Source organism: Rattus norvegicus, chromosome 2 (assembly GCF_021556685.1).
Source record: "Rattus norvegicus strain SHRSP/BbbUtx chromosome 2, alternate assembly SHRSP_T2T, whole genome shotgun sequence".
In the NCBI taxonomy this organism is placed as follows: Eukaryota; Metazoa; Chordata; class Mammalia; order Rodentia; family Muridae; genus Rattus; species Rattus norvegicus.
The window spans coordinates 103,937,589-103,955,646 of NC_141535.1; the positions used below are offsets into that span (position 1 = coordinate 103,937,589).

General features: G+C 37.3%; 1 protein-coding gene across 2 annotated transcripts in view; it reads right to left on the reverse strand.

Annotated features, from left to right (window-relative positions):
• Window positions 1-17,061, reverse strand: part of Cpa3 (carboxypeptidase A3) — a 31,641-nt gene extending 14,580 nt beyond the window's left edge. Inside the window, 6 exon segments of one of the 2 annotated variants that reach the window (NM_019300.1) lie at window positions 1,575-1,676; window positions 3,244-3,345; window positions 3,451-3,553; window positions 13,895-14,019; window positions 16,796-16,871; window positions 16,983-17,051. In NM_019300.1, coding sequence (NP_062173.1) covers window positions 1,575-1,676; window positions 3,244-3,345; window positions 3,451-3,553; window positions 13,895-14,019; window positions 16,796-16,871; window positions 16,983-17,050 — 576 coding nt within the window. In that variant the 5' untranslated portion in view covers window position 17,051. 2 annotated transcript variants of the gene reach the window in all.
• Window positions 17,062-18,058: the final 997 nt, after the last annotated feature.

An 18,058-nucleotide genomic window follows, 5' to 3' on the forward strand; every position in this document is an offset into this window, starting at 1 on the left:
GGAGAAAGCTAGATCCTATGAACCATAGCTACCACTGTTTAAGTTGTTTCCAAGGTTAAATGATTTAAAATAAATGACCCATGTAGATTTCAGGAAAAACCCACATATTAAACACAGGAACTTGAACTGAAGTAGACATTATTTAAAGGTTCACTGAACTATCAAGACATAAAGCTGCCAGACATAACCTGTTTAACCAGATCCACAGAAGAAACAGAGCCAAGTGGAAATTAATAGCACCAAGTACTTGAGTTCATTCTTTCATGCCCAGAGAGATATATAGATTATCCCTGAGCACAGGGAGATAGGAGCATTGGAGAGTGTTCATGAATAGTTATACAAATGACTGAAGAGGAGAGCCTTTATAATTCTGTGCATTCACCCTAAATTCTTGTGCATACTAAACATGTTCTTTACTGCTGGGCCATGATTTCAACCAAAGAAACCAATATGTGTTCCTGTGTGCCCGTGTGCCCATGTGCACCTGTGTGTGAAGGTCAGAGGTGACAGAAGCTTAGATGACTCCCTTAATTTCTCTTTATTCTCACTGACCCCAGAGCTTGACATCTGGCTAGAGTAGCTGCCAGCAGGCCTCAGGGATCTTTGCCATTTGCCAGTCCCTTGCCTCTGCTAGGATTACAGGCATGTGCTCTGCCCAGAATTTTTGCATAGATGCTGAGGGCTGAATTCAGGTCCTAATGCTTGTGTCCTTAGCACTTTACTGACTCAGCCATCTCTCCCACCTCAGAAAATTAATAAAACCCTTGGTAGTGGTATACGCCTCTGAGCAATTACAACTCTCTGGGTTCAGTTTTTAGCAATCATAAGATAAAAATTTAAATGTCACAAATTTAGAGATTGACCTGTCAGTTCTTCTATTTTCTGGCATAAATTCCTCTAATTATCTGAGCTTTCTGTGGCTATCAAAATTCTCAAAAGCAAAGCAAAGCAAAACAAAACAAAACCCCTTCCCATTCTTGGAAAATTCCTCTTAGAAACACCTGTATTATAAACAAAATATGTGTGTGTTTGTGTGTGTGTGTGTGTGTGTGTGTGTGTGTGTGTGTGAGTGATTTGAGAGTGTATAAATGTATATGTTTATGTATGTGTGAGAGAGAGAAAGGGGGGAGGGAGCCAGGAGGGAGGGAGACAAGAGGGAGGGAGGGAGGGAGACAGGGAGGGAGAGGGAAAGGAAATTAGTAGGAAAACCTTAAATTCATGTATGACCAGTTAAATGTCAAGCAAAATTAAATGTTTATTTCTGAGTTAGTCAAATGAAATTTACTTTGTAGTTTGCAATATGAAAGGGGATTCAAGTTTTACCTATTTAACTACAGGATAATAGTCAGTTGCTTTCATGTAAACTCTTGGGTGGAGTTTACAGAGTTTGAAGGAAGATATAATTTCTATAAAAACTGCAAGAATGAATAAAACTCAGGTCTTGTATTGCTGCCAGAGGTAAATGTAGGCTTCTCTAACTAGGTGGAGTGCTTCACAGTTGGGAAGGGGTGTTGTCAGTCAGTCAGGCATTGGAGACTGGTCAGAGAGATGTTGGTTGTGATTGGTTCACTTACCTGATAGACAAACCACTGACAGAAAGCTGGGGAAACCCATTCACGAGCATGGATGCCACAGTCCATAAAGATAGCCTTTCTTTCTCCATCTTTTCTCCCAATCTATTAAAATAAGAGATTACATTGTACTAGCTCAAATATTAGTCCATTGTCAATCAATAGTTCATTTTCTCAAGCAATTGTTTTCCTGTCTCTTGTCGAACCTGAGCAGTGCTAGTGCAGACTACCCCAGGGAAGACGATGGCAGCTATCCTGTCTACTCATGATGCATCTGCTGTTACAGGATATGTTTTCAAGAAAATCTCCAAGGTTCAGAGCTGCTTTTAGGGTTTTTAAAAAACAAACAAACAAAACTACAAACAAAACAGAAAACAACACTGTCTGGGGCTGGAGAGATAGCTCAGCCGTTAAAGTACTTGCTGCTCTTGCAGAGGGCCCGAGTTCTGATCACAGTGCCCATATCTAATGGCTCACAACTGCTCGGAACTCCAGCTTCAAGGCAACCAATTTCCTCCTTTTGCCTTCTTAGGTACTCACTCACATGTAGACATCCATATGCATGCATGCATGCATGCATACATACATACATACATACATATATACATACATACATGCACACATACATACAAATACATCCTTTATAAATAAAATACATCTTCACAAAACATAATCTAATTCCAGTGAGAAGGCTCATTTGATAATGGCACTTGTTGATTGAATTCAGACTTTAGGACCCACATGATAAAAAGGAGAGAACAGACAATTTAAGTTGTTCTTAGAAATTCATATGTGTCATGCCATGCATGTAACTGCACACACACACACACACACACACACACACACACACACACACACACTTAAATAAAAACAATAAAAAATTTAAAACCCACCACCTGTTCTTGGACAGGAGGCCACGTGAATCCCAGAACTCCTGAATTTTAGGTCAGCTTGTAGCAAACTAAAGTCTGCATCAAAAAATATCCAATTTCCCTCAAAAATAAAATAGCAATAAACTTTATTGTCTTTCTTACTCCAACATTAATGTTCTGTGTTGAGATATGAATTATAATGCTAGTTTGTACACAGGAAATATTTAGCCTGGAATGAGGCTTGGTGTGGTATGTAGACTGTTGTTTGAAAGGCTTTTGTTTTAAATGGAGTTCAGATTTTGTCTGGGTGGTTGAAAACCACCAGTGAATATTCACTAAGTGAATAGAGGCATAAGATGTGAATGCCTTCCCAATTATTAATGAGGTGCTCAGGGAGCAGGATCTTGGGGTGTACAGAACCTGACAATGCATTAACTCTGAGCTCTGGCACATAAACTGCTGCTCTGGTGTGACTAACGCATGTACGACAGTTAACTCTTCGGGACTTTCATTCACCAGATTCATTCCATTTCAATGGACTTGAAAGGAGTGCATACACAGCTACACTGCAAACTGAGTTATAACACAGCTATCCCGTGAAATAGGTTTGCTCAGCTTGCAACCTCCAGCAGGTACTTGTTTATTTTTTAATAATATGTTCTTAAATTGATATTCAGAATTTAAATATTCCAAAAATAATGTGTTTTGAAATTCCAAATTAAGCTTAGCTACCACAAAATGACTTTCTTGTTCATGTTTTGAAATAGCAAGTGAATTACTGGATCTTCAATGATTTTTACCTTGAGAACATATAATGGATTATCTTCAACAGTTGATCCAATTTTAATCCTTGAAACCATTTCAGGATGTTTTTCTACCATTTTTTCAGTCCAAGAAACAATCTTAAGAACAAAATCAAATTTGAAGAATTAAAATAAAGGAAACTTGCATAACAACCAAGGAAGGGAGTGATTTACAAACATGATAATAGACATTGTATAGCCTACCTTGTTCCAGTCATTGTATTTTGCATAACTGTGCCTGCCTGCGATTTCCTCTTTCACATCAAACTGTTTGTCTATCTCTTCTTGTAGGTCATTTATCAGAATTCTGTTTGACAGAAGAATGATAAAATACACTTATCACAGGAAAATTTTATCATAAGAAAGAGGACATTTTATCTTTCATTTGCAGGAAAATGACCTTTCCTTTCCTTTATCTGAAATAAAGTCCACTTCCTCAATTCTCTGCCCTTGGCATCTCCATTGGATGACTTCTGCCACCCCATCTATTTGAGCTATGCTGAACTTCATGACGGCTTTGAACTCATATTGCTACCCAGAACTTTAAACAGCTTTCTCCAGAAGTAGAGATTGTAGTAAATGTACATTATGCATGAAAATTTGAAGAGTCTGTATGTAATATATTTCACCAATACATCTTATATTGGTTACATGATTAAATAATAGCATTTAACATTTAGTTAAATAAAATTGATTATATTCATGACCTTTTCCTTTACAGTACAATAGCAGCATGTTTGAAATCATAAACTGACCCATAGTTTTTATCACTATAATGTTCTTATACTTTCCCAAAGCAAACACGTGAATACCCGTATCACAGGCAGCAGTGCACAAATGTACAGAATGGAATTGCATGACTTTAGCGTATGATGCTTGGGATGAAGCTTGAATAACAATGATTGTAAAACAACCAGTGACTTAGAACTTAGCATAAACCAAGTATTTCTCTAAGCTTTTAAGTACATTAAGTTACTTTTTCTTCATAAGAAATGTTTTAAACTTCATTATACTGATTAAACTTTACCTACGTTGTGTTTAAACACCTTGTCTAATGATAGAGGTAGAATATGGCTAGGGTGCTTTAGAGAGGGTGAAGAGTCAAGAAAAGTTATGAGGAGGGTGACACTGCTGGTGTCAAAAGTTTACACCTCCACTTTCAATCTTCACCTCTTCTTGAGTCAACCCATTTCACCATTTCAAGATCTCACAGACTGGAGAATAACTGGCTACCTGAGGTCTGCCTAGGTTTAATTTTCAGCTTTGATCCCTATCCTAGACCTCTCCCAAACACATCAAACTTCCTACCCTTCATTTTTTTCTTCTACTCTGTCCTAAATTTGGTTAATATGGGCCAGATTCTGTTTCATATACATTTTTAATCCTGCCAATATTATTACCACTTAACCAGTGAGGAAATTATCACCCAGAAAGACTATATATTTATAATTTGTAACTTTTTAACATTTGTTTGTTTATTTTGTGTGAGTGCTCAGGTCAAGGGCAACTTACCAGGGTCAGTTCTCTTCTCCCATTTGGACTTCTGGGACCAGACTCAGACAGACTCATCAGTGAACTCCTTCACTCACCCACCCACAATGTAGTCCTGTAGTTAAAATGTCTTTGTATTTGGAGTTAGGGATTAGAATCCGGGATGCTTCAGCTTTGTTTCAAATGTGCAGTTTAATATGCACAGATATTTGAATGCATTTTTGCTTATTTGTCAATTACTACCCAGGTTCATGAACTTGTTTTGAAATTCCTGTAGTAGAAACTGTCCTTACATATGATAAATTTCAATGATGGGGGTATGCCACCTTCATGTTCTTATTTTCAAAAACAATTTGTTAGAATAATTTAAGAAAATAAAATCATCAGAAAAGTGGTTTCTTGATAGAAATTTCGATATTAAACTATGGATAAGTTTGAGAAGAGTTTTGTTAAAATCAGACTAACTTGTATTGATACTTCAGCAGAATTTTATATATTTTGATTACCATTTCATGTATTTTAAACTAGTCTTGTAAGTGGCATTCTCTCTAGTAAACTTTTACATTGGTTATTATTCATATGGAATATATTTGCTTTGGTTACATTTATCTTAATGGTTTTAAACTTTTATTGACATTTTACTTTTAAATACTAATTATATATTCAGATATATATATCCAAGTGTACTTATTTTCTCTTTGAGTAACTGCATCTTCTTCTTTAGACTTACTATTTACTATTTCTATTTCTTTGCTTTATTGTGTTGATTAAGTTGTCAAAACATAGCAAATAATAGAACTAGAAGAGGGCATTCTTCTTTTTAAAACATTTCTCCTCTTGATAGAAAAACCTATTTCTCATGAGCAAACAGGATGTTGAATGACACTTGGGATTGATATAATTGAGTCTACTTAGATGGCCTTTATATTATTGCTCACTAAGGCAAAGTTGCACTGATGTCTATTACTGATTCCTGAGTGTATTAAATACTATATTACAGCTATAGAAGATTTAGAAGTGTTTCATTTTGCTTCTTTTACATAGTCTTAAAATCCATGGTTAACATAAAAGGGATAGATAGAATGAATTACTGGGAAATGACTTGCTTAAAAACAAACCATATTGGGTCAACCTATTTGACAACAGGACATAGTGAGCACATTGTCCTAGATGTTGGTTCACATGGTCCAACACATCTTGGTAGTTATTGTAGCCTATGAGGACTTCACTCTCTAACAACACATTATGAAAATCATGATTAAAATGACAATGTTTTCTTAATGAACTAATCAATATATTCTATTCTAAGACACAGGGAGTGGCTCATTAGGATAGAAACATTTCAAACAATATTTAAAAGAACAAATTGAAAACTTTTGGAAATGATCTTCATGTCTGGATTATGTTATTTCTTGTTAAATCTATTAAAAGACAGTGTTCTGCTTTTGCTGATGAGATGACATTTTCCTTTTGTTAGCAGCAAACCCTGAATTCAGGAAGGTGCTATATGTTTTTTTTTAAAATGTGCTCTGTAATCATTTAGTAATCATCTGCAATCATTTACTTAGTGATCTAATAAAATAACACCAGCTTATGTTCAAATGCTTTTGATTCTGAACTCTAGTTTTCTGCTTGATGCTAAATGTGACCTTGAGCAGTTTAAGTATTTTTCTGATCCTCATTTTTCTCCCTTTTGTAATGGGACCAAATATATCACCCAAGATTTTGAAGATCTGTGAATAGGTGGTGAGATGTCCTCAATATTCCTTAGTTATCCAGTGAATCTAGAGCAGTGGAGGTGAATTTCATAGTTGATAACCACTGTACAGAGTTAATACACTTTAACTAAATTTTATTATCTGTAGTCATGTGACTCAGTGATCTATACCTCTTACACACACGATTTCTTATGAGAAGTTGAACCTTATATCAAAGAGAATTTTTAGACTTAACACTGGTTGATTTGGCTTTCATGATAGCAACAGCAAAAATTAAAACTATGTAAGTGGCAAATCAGTCTTTACACAAATGTATGACAATACCAGACGATTGGTGATATGGACTACAAGTTAAGCCTTTTACTGGGAATTATGACCTAGTGGCAGATGTAATTTTTTTTTGAGCCCTTCTACTAGCTTGAAGCCAGGTTTAGCAGAGGGAATCAAGTTACTTCTCTCAAATATTATTTCCTAGATTCATCTACTTTGTTTGAAAAGTATTCTAATTCTAAATGAAGAAAAATGATAAGTAATGATGTATTACTGTGGATTTAATAATATACATAGGTGATGTTTATCAAGTCTTTATTTTGTATCAGATACTGTGCTTATATCTTGTCAACGTTATCAGCAACAGTGGTTGTGCACTATTATTACTTCTTATATATAGGGTTCTGGAGGACCTTAAATCTATTTCAATACTGCCATAACCTAAAGCACTTGATTGAAAATTTGAACCTACAATGTCTGACTCTGTTGACATTGTCAGAACCATTGCATAATAGTGCCTTAGTTTTTAGGATGAGAGCTTTGTGCAAGGCCATTGGGTCATAGTCTTCATTGCTTTTAGAAATTTTGGTCAGGTTTTTCAGTCCTCCCTTTCCCTTGGAAGTTTTGTTTTTCAAAGTCAGTGAGCCTCCACTTGGTTCTGAGAAGGGGCCAGATGGACTTCAATTTTAAGGCTACTTTTAGAGTTATCAGAGAAAGATTAGAGGGCTGGAGAGATGGCTCAGCAGTTGGGAGCACCAGAGGTCCTGAGTTCAATTCCCGGCAACCACATGGTGGCTCACAACCATCTGTAAAGAGATCCGATTCCCCTTTCTGGTGTATCTGAAGACAGTTACAGTGTACTTATATATAATAAATGAATAAATCTTTAAAAAAAGAAAGATTAGAGAAGTATGGGCAAGTGTTTCACTGCTATGAGCATGAGTATGCATGTATGCATCTGTGTGTTCCTATGTGTATGTGTATGCATGTGTGTCTGTGTGCATGTGTGTGTGAGAGAGATGGCATCATTGTTGGGTGTTTTGTACAATTGGTCTGGACTCTTGGTGCTCATGTTATAGCAGACCTATTTTAAAAATATGTTTTTAGGTTTCTTCACAATTGAATTTGACAATCTCCTAATTGGGTTACCATGGGTATTAAACTCTGGATTTGCTGACATAGATTCCTTAATGTCTGTGGCATATCATATATTGAAAATAAACATTATGGCATTAGACTTGTTCTCTAGAGGGAGGAAGAATATCTAATAGAAGCCTTCAGTTCTCTGTTGCACTGAATGTATTTGTGTGTGTGTGTGTGTGTGTGTGTGTGTGTGTGTGTGTGTGTGTGAGGGCTCATATACTCATGCATATAAATGGCCTTTCCTCCTGAGCTAATAAAAGGAACCAGCCATACAGAACCAGTCTCTCCTCAAGGAAACCGTGTGAAGTAGCTCCCTTTATTAACCCTATTTTAAATAGTGCCAAACACCTGATTGGGATGAGCCTGAATGCAAGCAGCTTTGATTCAGAATCGTTCCCCCTTCACACCTACCACACTCTTCTGTTTTTGTTTGTTTTAGTTTAGTTTAGTTTAGTTTTGTTTTTCCCATGATCAATACATCTTTAGTTCTTGCAGTCAAGCTCACAATCTTGTTATATGCTTGAGCAGATAATGTGTAGAAGTGTCTGCAGAGCAGGAAGAGAAATGAATGAACTAGTATACAGAGTAAATCGTTAGCTTTAACTGATTGAAACAATCATCAACAGGGTGGATGCAGAGCGTGAATTTTATGTGTATGAACATTATTAGGTAATCAACCGTTGACCTAGAGTGTTGAATGTTACTGTGTGAGTTTGTACATTTTAACTTGCATTTCCATGTAATCTTGGGTAGTTCTTACTAGCATTTTATTCTATTGTACCATTTGAGTTTTATTGTATTAACAGCTGATTTCTAAATTAATTTTTATGAATAACTTTATTTTCCAACTTTAACTTTTGATCAAAGAAAAGGCAATCTCAATATGAAAAAGTCATAAAATCACTCAGAGTTTTAAGAGTTGAGTTGAAATGGTGTGTATACCCCTGATACCCCGTCCAGTATGTGCATTTTCCTTCCAATACCCATGTGCCAGTCTCTTTGGGATTGTTAGTATATACTCATTATTTGTGTTTTAGATTTTGCTTTTTATAATTGTATAAAAGTATAAATAACAAGGAACTAAGCATGTATGGTACTTTAAAATCAAGTCTACTTTAGTAGCTGAATTTTCTGAAAATTAATAGCTATTAGGTATTGATCCTTTAAACTGAATAATGGTTTGTGTGTGCACTGTTTAACAAAGAGTGCTTAAGTGAATTATCTTATCAAGCTAGCTTCTATGGTCTTGTTGGCCTGGTGTCTTGAACAAAAGTTGACATTTTTTGTTCTAGAACTCTCTTCTGTGACTAACACCAAGAAATGCACATAATTCACATGCAAATAAATTATGTCCTTGAATGTAGAGTTTTAAATGGTTTTTGTCTTTACAGATCACCTTCTATATTTACATTTGTGAGGAAGGTATTTAATCACATGACTTTCCCATGTCTATAGCTAAATTGAGACACTTTCTAGAAACCCAGTCATAGATAGATAAGTCTATAATTAGTGTCACATTTTGCTTCTTGATGCAGGAAGCAAGAAACTATCTGGGATGAAGTGACATTTGTGAGGATCTCATTCACACCTCTATAGAGTCAGGACTATTTCAGATGAGAGAGGCCTGGAGGACCCAAGAGGAGAAAGACAGGCATCTGATTAAATGTGTGGTGTTGGCCCCTTGCCTCAGTCTTCCACTGATTCACTTGGCTGTCTAAGGTCATGTCAAGCATTGCGCTATTCATCTCCATTAGAATGGTAATAAGGAAAATGGAAGTCTTCATTTTTGGAAAATGGAAGTCTTTTTTTGTTTGTTTGTTGTTTTTCGATCCTGCTGTTCAAGCTAGATTTTATAGAATTCGGCTGGGCTAGAATTCAGTTTGGGCTAGGTACTTTGTGTGGAAAATTAATTAATACTAGGGATTGATATCAGGTCTCTATTAATTAGGTAAATTGAAGGGTAGCCACTGGAGCACAAATCACAAGTGAGAAGCCTGGTTATGCAGTGAATCTATGTAGAGGGCATGAGGTTTTGTGCTCACAGATAGCACTAGAGAAACCAGTAGTTTAACTCACACAGGATTTTTTATGTAACAGAAAGCATTTACACTTGTTTTCTGCCCAGAAAGCTGGATGTAGTTTATAATCCAGTGATCCTTTGCTACTGTAGAACCCAGCCTCATTCAAATCCCCCAGACAGTTGAGGGTTGGTTCTCAGTCAATTAAACCAATTCTTATGAGAGAAGTCCCATGTACTCTGCAAAATAATTTACTATTATGCTTGTCCCAGACCCTTATTTCCTAGACCCTTAATCTGAGCATTGTTTGTCAGCCAATAGAACCCATTTTTATGGAAGACATCACAGGTAATTTGCAAAGGAATTTTGATGCAGTCATGCCTTAAATGTCACAAGGAAATTATTTTCCAACGTTGTTCTATGCTTAAATACATCGAAAATAAACTGCTCAGGGTCAGACTCCAGAAGTTTGAACCCAGACCTGCTAAGTCTCGTTGAACTGGATTTCTTTCCTTCTTGCCTCATAAACATCATTTCTCTGCCAGCCATAGTGTTTATAGGGACCCCCACAAGTCTAGAGACCCAGTGCCCAGCATTATTTAGAGGGGAGGAGCCAATTCTTTCAGATGAAAAGATCAAGATGCTAGCTGAATGTAGTGTAATAATGGAAGCCAGAATGTCCTAGGGGTTTCCTCTAACCTTGGTACTGAAATATGAGAATTCTGCAAAGTACTTGTTCGATTTTTATAGTCCCATTTATTAAAATGTAGAAGAGCATATACAAGCATGTTAATTGTAAGCTTAAATGCTTACATTTCCTTATTACTATGATAATCTTCTTGAAGCAACAAAACCAAAAATGGTGATCTATAATTATTACAATAATATTTTTATTTTAAAAACTAGGAATACAAATGTCTTCATACTTTTTTAATGAATGCATTTCCTTATCATTTCAAGCAATAATGTGTTTATGATACTGTACATTATCATAAATCTATTTAAGCTATAGTGAGTCACAATTCACCTCACTATGCAATATATCATAGACATTAATAATTTTTACCTCAGCAGGACGAAAAAGCCCTTTTGAATTAAATCATTAAGGTCTACAGTGAAATATGATATAGGAAGTTCAAAAAGAAAGAGGTAGTGTTTACTGGTGTTTAACATGACAACAGAAAGTTGAGGTTATAACGGTGTCCCCCAGTGCCATCAGAGTGTTTCAAGTTTATTTTCTAAACTGTGAATTTGTTTATGATATTCACCATAAGGGTCTTTGTGTGTGTGTGTCCATGGCCCCAAGACTCAGACTGATATATGGCTCATGGTTGTTGTTCAGCCAATTGTAAGTCCCTTTTACTATTCTGTGGAGCAGAATGAGTTATTTTGTAACCAGTTATTTTAAAAGTGTCTCTTCTGCAGTTTAAATCTTGTTCTAGTGCTTCATTTTTATTTTGATGAGGTCAGTTTTATCTCCTAGACTATGATTGGTTGATTAATTATATTCTCTTTCTATTTGATATGTGTGAATGGACACACACACACACACACACACACACACACACACACACACACACACACAGAGTGCTGGCCACTATCCATAGCTCACATAGCTTATGTACCCTGGGCTGACTTCCAATCAGTGGTAGTGTTGTGCCCTTGCTCAGGCTACTGCTGGTTCACGTCTGAACTCTCTGCTTATGGAGCAGATTAGAGCAAATGTAAATAGAGTGTGAACTGTCAATAACCCTATCGCCTCTACAAACATACTCCAGTAGTCTGAAAGAAACTGTGAATTTTATCTTGTATAGATAGCACTTTAGTATTTAGCAGGCCCAATTTAAAACTAGTTCCATTGTATGGATGGAACAGGAAAGTATTTTACTGAATGAGGTAACCCTGACCCAGGAGGATAAATGCCAAATGCCATATGCTCTCTTCTATTTGTGATACCGAGTTCCAACTCTTTAGATGTGAGTACATAACCTAGAATAATTGCAGAAGTCAGTAAAGTAGAAAGGGAGCAGGGAATAAATAGGGAAAAGTGCTTACCCAAGGAGGGTAGAAGGAGAAAGGACAGATAAAGAACACCAAGAGTATTTGAAAAAGCCATAGGGAAAAAACATTGTTTTATAAACTTACTTAAACACACCCACAGAGATAATAGTGGAATTCTGCCACATGAAGTGATAATGGTCCCCTGCAAGAAGCCACAGATACACAAAACCCCAGTGCTGTTGGTCAAGGGGTCCAAGGCACCCCCCACCTGCCCAAAAACAATATAGGCTATTACCATTTCCCTTGGTTGCTTCCCAGAACTTGAAGGTAAGAGCATGTTACTGAAGACACTATATATTTCAGACACAGGACTTAGTACCATTGAGGTGAAACTGATGTGGAAACATTTTTCCTGAGGTGATCCTTTTACAATATCAGGGGGTGTATTGCAGGCTGCTACAGGAGAGAGACATTCAACAAGTCTACCTGGTTATAAACCTATTCACCCTTAACAATGACCATCTGGTAAGGCAAGATATCCCCAGTGGTACAATAGTGATGATTTATCATAGCCACATTCTATCTTCCTTTCCTTTCCTTTCCTTTCCTTTCCTTTCCTTTCCTTTCCTTTCCTTTCCTTTCCTTTCCTTTCCTTTCCTTTCCTTTCCTTTCTTTCTTCTTTTTTCTTCCTTCCTTCCTTCCTTGCTTTCTTTTTTTGGTGGGGTTTGTGACAGTACCTACTCTGTCTCTTATGTAGTCATGGCTGTCCTGGAATTTTCTATGTAGACCAGATTGTCCTTGAACTCAAAGAGATCTTCCTGCTTATGCCTCCATAGAGCTGGGATCAAAGGTATGTGCCACCTTGTCCAGCCAATTGCACTTTTATTTTAAGAGTGAACAATAGCTGTTTAGTTGGACTTTAAGCCCATTCAGTAGGAGGGAATTCATGCCTGGTACTGTAGACCCATGGTTGGAGAGGTCATAAACCTTAAGAGTAGTCATTCCCAATCTTCCTAATGCTATGATCCTTTAATACAGTTCCTCATGCTATGGTGACCCCCACCATAAAATTATTCTTGTCGCTTCTTCATAACTATAACCTTGTTACTGTTATGAATTGTAGTGTAAATATTTTTGGAAATTCAGGTTTGCTAAAGGAGCCATAATAGGTTGAGAACCACTGACCTAGAGAACAACCCATTACTGCCAATTTCCTAAATCAATATAGCTTCTTACTATATGCTAAACCCATATGCTATCCATACACCCATAGATAGATTTACCTTTCACCTCTCACCAAAGAAGCTTCATTTTGCAAGAGATGGAAACTTAGAAAGGTTCATGGCTGGACAGGTCACCATTGAAGAGAATATATATATATATATATATATATATATATATATATGTATATGTATATATTTACCTAAGGCTTGGGCAGCATCTTAGAAGAGAGAGAAGGACTGTAAGAATCAGAGGACCCAGACTCCCAATGTGCGACAATGACTTCTAGACACAACGGGTTTGCCACAAAATTCATGAAGTCCCAACAATATAGCTGCCTATACAATATCTTCATCATAACCATACAAGTCAACATGTCAACGTGGATGGGACAAATATCACAAGACCCACCACTAGATGAAGATCTACAAGAAGCTGATAACTGCTGAAGAAGGGATTATCAGTTTTCTTCAGCTTATATAGTCCCATGTGGTCATCCCTAAACATACATACATACAAGGAACACTAAGTAGACTCAGTAAGGGTATGCTTGTGTGTGTATCAATAATGATTATAGAAGATGAAGTCATGAATTCCAGAGGGTGTAAATGGAAAGACACAGGAAGAGTTTGAGGATGGAGAGAGGTTTGGAAATGATGAAAACTTAGTGCGCTCATGTATAAAATCCAACCCCTGATACCTCAAGGACTTTTTAAAAAAAATCCTAAAGATTTTAAGGTTACCCAAACTCTATGAAATATAGATGGATATTTGCCCAGGACTTACTCATAGTCCATTTTATGTTGTTCCAAGGTAGACTGGATAGTCTGAGATTCCTTCTCAGTAACTCGGAAATCCACAGTCATATTAACAGCAATATCATGGATAGCATCTGGATACCAGAAGTCAAGCTACAAGACAAGACCATTGATAACTGTGCTTGTTTGTTTGCCAAACACGTATGAATTTTAAGATGCTGAGTGTAGCTGTATACCTGTACCTTTAGAAATCTGGGGTGTAAAAACACGAGGATTCTGTTTTGGGGCTTGCTGGTTGCTGGGTTCAGTAAGAAATACATTCTCAAAGGAATAAGCTAGAGTGATAAAGGCATTTGTTAATTTCTTTGGCCTCTGCTTTTATATGGGTATCTATAGGCTCCCCCACACAGGAGAGGAAACACTCTATAGTACATATAGGTATTAGACCCACACTGGCCGTGCATTGTGCAGCATAAAGGGGTGTAGGGTTTGTGTAACTAATAAGCTAATGAGAATCTTTTTTAAAAAACAAATGTATTTAAGAGCTGTTGACTATAAAATAGTAGGAAAGAAATCATTCGTACTAACTAACATTTTGGAATAATGCATTTATCAGAGCAAATAAAAGAGACAACCCTTGATTAATCATGTTTTACTGGGTATCAACATGATTATTTAATAATTGATTTGGCCACACTTGACAGTAATTTAGCTTTTATGATATTTTGGCTTGTCCCATGAATTTCCCTGTGAATTTTAGAATTCTGGTAAAGTTTATAGCTGACAAGAAGGTACAATTTATTAATCTTCTTTTTAAAATTTTCTATTTTAGTAATATGTCCTTGGTCAAAACACTGAAACATTATTTTTCAGTGTGCTTTAATTTTAAAAATGTGGTCGCCCGGCTTCCTTGGTGGGTACTATAGATGTAGTGAGGTGGACATATGTCCTGAGATATCGTGAGTGCTAATGTCCTGGTTGCTATATTCCCATACCTGGAAATTTCAGCAAATTTAACACATGAGCCCACAAGAACAGCATTTATGTTAAAATAGTTTGAGAAGGTTCCAGCTCTTAAGTTTCTTTAAAATAATAGTCAATTTTGAAACCTAGTGAAATACAAATTCCCAGTCTGGGAGATGTGACGATGATGTCCAGTCTCCACCATCACACCCCACCTGGGAGATGTGAGGGAGCTGCTCAGTTTCTGCCATGACACTGAGATTGAGGTGTGGTCCAAGTCACTGTGGATGTCTCTTAGTTACAACACATGTCAGGTTTTGGGCAGTCCACTATGGGACAACATGAGTTTTTTACGAACCAATCAACACATCTGTTTACTTTGAAACATCGTAGAACAAGTTGTACATATCAGGAGTTAGTTTATAGGCTAGATATCATAATAACAATATCTGTGCTATAGCAAGAAAATGTGGAGGAAGGATTTCATGCTCTAAAGACTGTTGTGAATATTAAGTAGCAAGCATATAGGTGTGTCACAGAAGAGCCCCATAGGGAAGTTATAAGAGGAGGTTGTGTGTACCTGACAAAGCTGCACACAAATATTTCCACCATGTTAGCTAGCAGCAGAGGAACGAGCAGGGTATCCTTACAAAAAGAACAAGGCAGTTTCCTGCTGGAGCTATGGACTGATCTGTCTTGTAGAAACAGGAAGACTTAGCCAGATAAAGAATTAGAAATAACATTCTTTGTGAAAAAAAAGGGATATAAGGTGGGTGAAGTTGTGATGTCTGTGGATCTCCAGGGGCAGGAAACAGAGAAGAGGGGCTGGGGACTAAAAAGAGTATCCATATGGCAAATCATGGAGGTCTCTGGCCACACTAATCACTGCCAAAGGCTTTCATAGCTTTTGTTCACAGAAGTCCCTTGTGATATTTGTTACTGTGCCTACTTAGTGATGCTCCTATGACTGGAGAGCAGGCGATGATCAGCTACATGTTGCAGGCAGTGGCTTCTGTAACTTCTAAGGGCCACAAAGCCACTATAGAACTAGGATTTGAACCCTTACACCTGGCTTTGAAGAACATGCTGCGCTTGTGGACATTTTCAAATGAGGAAGCACAGTTGTCAAGTTTAAAGATCGCAGTGAACACGTGACTTTGTGGGAGGCAGAACAAAAATGCTGGACACTGGTGTTCTAGTGAAGAGACACCGGAATTGTTCCAGTCTGAGACAGGCCAGAGCAGCACAGGGGTGTTGATCGTGTGGATGTGAAGAATATTTAGGAATTAGAATATGCAGAACTTTTGACTGGTTTGACTGAAGAGAGTGATTGGAATGAAAGCCAGGCTTGGCTCTGGGTTTTAATCCGAGGTGTAATGTGAGTGGTTTCAGTTACTATCTTCTTAGGTCAGGTTCTCTGTTTTAAGAGTGTTACATTGTAAGTCTGATGGTGAACATGGCATAAGAGTAAGGTGACTGGGACAAGGTGACTTGTGTAAAAGGAGTGGCTGAACCCAGGATAGAAAAAATGCTCTCTTTTCTGTTGGATTTTAAGATACTGCTTTACACTTAAGGATTTCTTTTGAAAGTGTACTCACTATTGGCAAGCCAGTACTTTACTCTCATCAGATTATACTTGAACAGAAGTCAGCAGAAGAAACTGGAGTGGATGTTGGGGGTGGGGGGATTCACAGGAGTGAAAGAAGACAATGAGAAAGGCACCCAGAATGCCCCTTGTTTTACAGATTTACTTAGGAGCTGTTGCTTATAAAGCCAGAAGGAAAATCAGTGAAACTTGAAACAAAACTAAGGGAGGTGCTGGCTCCTGGCTGAGTTCTACCAATGGTTCCTGTCATTTCTCGCTGTTTGTCAACCTTTCATAGCCCATGGGCATTGAAGACAAAATCAAAGGATTATCTCTTAGAGAATAGAAAAGAAAGATGTAAGACCCCTCTGAGTATTTTACCTCAATGGTTTGGGTCAAGTTCTTCAAGATACTTGCTTGCTTTTCATCCTGGAGTTTCACACGGAATACCTTCTCCCTTTATGTAGATAAAAGACAGAAACCAAAGAAACAAATCTCAGTGACTTTTAAAGACATATTCCTTAATTCTTCTTTTCACCCAGAGACGACAATAGGAAGGGAAATTTACCTGTCAAACTGAACAGGAGCAATTGCAAGTGTGGAATAGATGACCCCCATAAGCAAGAAGGACCTCATGGTTTTTCTATGCTTGATCTGACCCCTTTACGGGTTTTATACCTTGGCTTTTATCTCAAGGAGCAACTGATTTCCTCTGGGGTTTCCGGGCATGAACAGTCCTTCTGTCTCATATTTTTACAGTTGGGAGGGGGGTGGGCATGTGAATATCCAGGTTTCTTTCTCCTTTCTTAATAATAGGAAATATACACTTCTCTGAAAAAGATTAGGAAGAAAATCCCTTTAGCAAGTACTTTGCCCAAGGTGATAGGAAGAGCCTATTCAGAGAGGTAAGGCAGTAACTTAACTCTGTTTGTTCTAAAATACTAACCTCCTAGTAAGCTTGAATTAAACAGCAGATGAAGCCTAATCATAGATTTTAAGTAGAAAAAAAATAAATGTACTTAATTTTTTGCGAGTATGTGTTTGAAGTGGAGTTTGTGCATGCTGTGACATATGTGTGGAGAAAGAGGACAACTTACATAGAAAACATATTCTATCCTTCTACCATGTGGGTCTTTGGGGATTGGACTCATGTCATGGATCTTGGTGGCAAGTGCCCTTACCCACTGACTCTCTGCACTGGCCTGTATCCTACTTTTTAAAAGTTACATTTATAACCTCAAATGAATTTGAGTAACTACCACGGCACTTTGGTGCACAGTCTTATGCAAGTTATCTCTTCTTCTTCTTCTTCTTCTTCTTCTTCTTCTTCTTCTTCTTCTTCTTCTTCTTCTTCTTCTTCTTCTTCTTCTTCTTCTTCTTCTTCTTCTTCTTCTTCTTCTTCTTTTCTTCTTCTTCTTCTTCTTCTTCTTCTTCTTCTTCTTCTTCTTCTTCTTCTTCTTCTTCTTCTTCTTCTTCTTCTTCTTCTTCTTCTTCTTCTTCTCCTTCCTCCTCCTCTTCCTCTTCTTTTCTTCTCTTTCTTCTCCTCCTCCTAATCCTCCTCCTCCTATTCCTCTTCCACCTTCTCCTCCTTCTCCTTGTCCTTCTTCTCTTCCTCCTCCTCCTTTTCCCCTTTGTCTTCTTCCT